This window comes from Nematolebias whitei, chromosome 6, assembly GCF_014905685.2.
Source record: "Nematolebias whitei isolate Nwh7 chromosome 6, NemWhi1, whole genome shotgun sequence".
Classification (NCBI taxonomy): Eukaryota; Metazoa; Chordata; class Actinopteri; order Cyprinodontiformes; family Rivulidae; genus Nematolebias; species Nematolebias whitei.
In genome coordinates, this window is record NC_056503.1 from 32,145,327 (window position 1) to 32,149,647 (window position 4,321).

Genomic DNA, 4,321 nt, shown 5'->3' on the forward strand with positions numbered 1-4,321 from the left:
AACTACAGGTCAGTAGTGCTCAAACTACAGGTCAGTAGTGCTCAAACTACAGGTCAGTAGTGTTCAAACTACAAGTCAGTAGTGTTCAAACTACAGGTCAGTAGTGTTCAAACTACAAGTCAGTTGTGCTCAAACTACAGGTCAGTAGTGCTCAAACTACAGGTCAGTAGTAAACGACCCGTCATGACGGAACTGACAGTACCAAGTGTACAACCCGGGAGATGTTTTTACTTTTAAAGAATCAAACCATCCTCCACTTTCTTTATCGTTTCATGTTTTTAACCATGGCAGGTGTCACCACTAACGATTTCTCCCTGGTCCTTCTCACCGCCCCACAAGCTATGCAGTGACGTCACGTCAGCAGATGTAAGATGTTTGTTTTTTGGAAGTTGTGTCTTCCTTCTGTTTCTTGTCAGTTTGAGATAACCGTCAGGAATCGAACCACCGGTCCAGGTGTCGCACCACAGCAGTCTGTCCTCTGGTCCTCCTCACCACCCTGCACGCGCGGCAGTAGTGCTCGGACCAGAAGTCCGGCTGGTGGAGGCTGTAGCTGCTCCTCCAGTCCAGGTGCCCCCTCATCCGGACCGGGTCGCTCCGCAGCAGCAGCAGGTACCGGGCCAGCTCCCTCACCGAGAGGAAGTCGTCCACGTGGATGAACGCCTCGCGCGGCAGGAAGCGCTCGTAGTTCTTCCTGGACGGACCCAGGACCACCGGCACCGCGCCGGCACGGACCGCGTTCCACAGCTTCTCCGTGATGTAGTCCGTGTGCTGCGAGTTCTCCAGGGCCAGGTAGAACTGGTACCGCTCCAGCAGCCGCACCACGTGATCCTCGCCGCTCGGTAACGGCCGCCCCGCGCGCCCGAACACGTCCACCCGGACGTACCTGCTCAGCTGGTGGTAGAAGGACACGCGCGCGTGGCTCTCCGACCAGTTGCTGACGACCCAGGCCACGAAGAGGCTCCGTGGGATCTGGGGGGAGGACAGCGGGAGCGCGCTCGTGTCCGTGCGCGCACGGGAGACCAAGTATCCGTAGGGCAGGAAGATGTCGGAGTCGGCGCGGTAGCTCAGCGTGAGGTTGAAGAGCCCCCCGAGGCGCCACAGTCCGGGGCTGTGCGTGGGGGACTCGTAGTTCATCCAGATCCACTTCTGCGCTCCTGGACGCGGCTCCGGCGGGAGTCCCGCGGCTCCGGTGGACACCTCCCGGTGGTGAACGAGCACGGCGTCCGCCTGGAGGTACGCGCTCGCGTCGTCAGTGAGCGCGCACCCTACGACCTGAAACAGCTGCAGGCAGTCCGGGAGCTGGTGGTCCTCCCCGAACGGACGGGTCCATATGAGGAGCGTCACAGGGGGGGTCTCCCCCTCCTCGGGCTCGGACGAGGAGTCCGGCAGGTGGAGCACGCTGACCCCCAGGAGGAGGAGAAAAACCACGGCCACGAAGGCGGAGAGCCGCAGCTGGAGGGTGCCCCGCGGGGGCGCACGCCTGTGACTGTGAGGGAGGCCAGCAGGCCCCCACGGACTCCGAACCCCCATCCCGAGCCCCCGCTCCTCAGATTATTGAATCTTCCACCATTACAGATAATCTGTTCAACTGAGAGGAGGATATGAGCCCTTTGCAGTTTTCTGACACACCTTGTCCCACGTGAACGTGAACTTTGAGAGGAGGACTCGGGAAAACCTCCATCAGGTTTTCAGCGTCCTGCTGCAGGTCTGCCTCATCTGACCCGCTTCCTGGACCCACTTCAGGTCCAAGTAAAGTGAAAATCCTTGGCAGAGCCGGGTTTGGCTTTCTGCTGAATGGGGCCTTTTGTGGGGCCTGTTGACTGCTGGGTGGACTCCAGAGGTGAACAAACATCTGGACTGTGGCGCCTCGCATGACCTGCAGCCTTCAGACTTTTTATACTCTTTACAAAAATGATTCAGTTTGCAGATCAGACCCAGGATCAAACCAGGACTTAGATCTGTCCTGCTCAGAGCTTGCGTTGAGTATGACCCTCAGCTACTACCACGCCGAATTTTAGCTCTAAAACTGACAGTCGAAGCCATTTTTGTGCTGAGGTTGATTAGCAACCATCTTGAAATGGATCAACTCCAAAAGTCAATCAGCTGGTTCAAATCTGTCCAGTGGTTCTTGAGATATTTTGCTAACAGACAGACAGCATGGGCTCCAAAGTGTAATGCTAAAATTTTAAGTCAAGATCTTGCATAACAAGAAGCCCAGCATGTGTCACGAATGACTCTCAGCTACTACCTCAGGTTTTAGTTCAATATTTGTTTAACTGAACTAAAGCCATTTTGCTGTGACGGCCATCTTGAATTGGCCTAAAAAAATTAATCAGTTGTCGGGATGCATCCAAAGATAATTTCCTGAACGTTACATAGGAATCCATCTGGTGGTTAATCAAATATTTTGCTAACAGACAGAGTTGGCTCCAAATAATGGCGTAATGCTAATTTTTTTTGCAACCAGATGAAGCTCAGAATGCGTTGGTCGACCCGCCTCAGCTACTACCACACCAAATTTTACATTAACATCCGTAAAAAAGACTGAGTCAGCCATTTTTGTGATTTTTAAAGTCAGCTGATGTTGGCAGCCATCTTGAATTGGATTGGCCCCAAAAGCTTATCAGTTGTAGATAGAAATCTAAAGATTATTTCCCGAAAGTATTATTAAAACCTGTCCAGCGTTTCATGAGATATTTTGCTAACAGACACCAGTAACATGGTTACCGTCCACTGCGTTTTGATTTTGAGGACTTTTTCCAAGTTGTCCATCGGGGAGCCATGCCATGCACGTCTCCCACCACCAGGTGTCGCCCCACACAAGCACAAACCCTGGCCCAGAGTGACGAAATTCAGCTTATCATCAGAAACATGTTTAATTTAGGAAATGTTTAAATGACCCAGCTGGAAATGAGGCGTCCACTTTGAAAATCGTTTGTCTCGCGTGTTTAATGTGTTCGATAAGGTTAATCAATGACTCAGAGTTTATAAATAAAAACAACAAAGCACGCTCTTGTGTAAATACGTGGGGCGTTTCTGATCAAGACATGAAAAAACGGATGAGGCGGCCAGGCTGGGTGTTGTATCTGGGCCCTGGCGGGGCGGGAAAAACATGGTGGCAGGGACAAGATCATTCCTCCCCACAGACACAGCCATGAAATCTGAAAATAAATAATAAAATAAAACACCCTGAGGCTGATGAGGAGGGTAAAGTAAGAAACCTGACTGGGTCGTCCTTCCTGTTCCATCCATTCACTCCTCCTCGCCGTGCTGCCTCTGCGTGGGACTCGTCATCCCCGTACGAGGTTTTGTATTCTCTCTGCATTATTTATCCTCCCTTTCATCGGAACGGTTCTATTTTCGGCCCAATGTTTAACGACCTGCCGGAGGTTACGTTGCGTTGAGAAGATGGCGCACAGCAGCTCTGATGCTCAAGCACACGGACGTCTTTCTCGAGAAAGGTTGCGACCCGAAAACGGGGAAATAACGCGCAAAAACGACATCTGTTCGGTTTCACCCGTGTTGAAAGGAAAGTGATATGAACGATTAAAACCTAACCTGTTGTAGACAGCTTTCTGAGCAACTATGGAGCGCTACATTTGGTCCAACATGGGGACAATCAACTCCAAAACCCCTGAAGTTGGAGTTCAGACCTGGAAAGATGGAGATTTTTGGCCTGTCCTAACCTCAAAAATCCAATATGGCTGCCACGCACATGAAAAGGGATGACAGCTGAAGCTTTTCATTTCCTCTTCTGTCAGTTTATATCTTATTAAATCACACAAACGGTACTGTTTCAGGTACCTTCACGTGTTATCGGCTATTGCTAACAGCGGTTAGCCGAGCTAGGCTATAAGTTTTCAGAGTTTCATCTAGAATGTCGTCAAACTAAAAGCGACGTCAGCTAAACGGAGAGCAATTTTTGCTTGAATAGTTTGACTCTGACTGCGCTAACGAGCTAATGGCTAGTCAAAGTATCTAGCCCAGGGGTGGGCAACATTTATTTTTATTTCCAGAAGGCCAAATCAAGATATTAAAAGTAATCAAAGGGCCTTATAGAGAAATGGGAAATACGTTTTCTATTAGATGTTTTCTTCAGGCTTTTTCTTGCTGTAGGATAGTTAGCACGCTGAATCAAAACCTGTCTCCCCAATACTCTAGGATTATAAGTAGGGATGCACATATTATCGGCATGGCATTGGTATCGGCCAATATCGGCGATAAAGTTAAATATCGGACATTGGCCATTCCATCAAAATAACTTCGACATAAATGGCACTGTATATATATATATATATATATATATATATATATGAAAACA

The 4,321-nt window shown here is 49.8% G+C and overlaps 1 protein-coding gene across 1 annotated transcript; it reads right to left on the reverse strand.

Moving 5' to 3' along the window:
- Window positions 1-252: 252 nt before the first annotated feature.
- LOC119410884 (alpha-(1,3)-fucosyltransferase 4-like) lies at window positions 253-1,530 on the reverse strand. Its single transcript, XM_037677809.1, has one exon. It carries the CDS (start codon window positions 1,528-1,530, stop codon window positions 430-432), a length of 1,101 nt encoding a protein of 366 aa, XP_037533737.1. The 3' UTR covers window positions 253-429.
- Window positions 1,531-4,321: the final 2,791 nt, after the last annotated feature.

Bases quoted from the DNA above. Each gene is read 5' to 3' on its own strand.
- LOC119410884 (XM_037677809.1), bottom strand. From the start codon at position 1,530: ATGGGGGTTCGGAGTCCGTGGGGGCCTGCTGGCCTCCCTCACAGTCAC.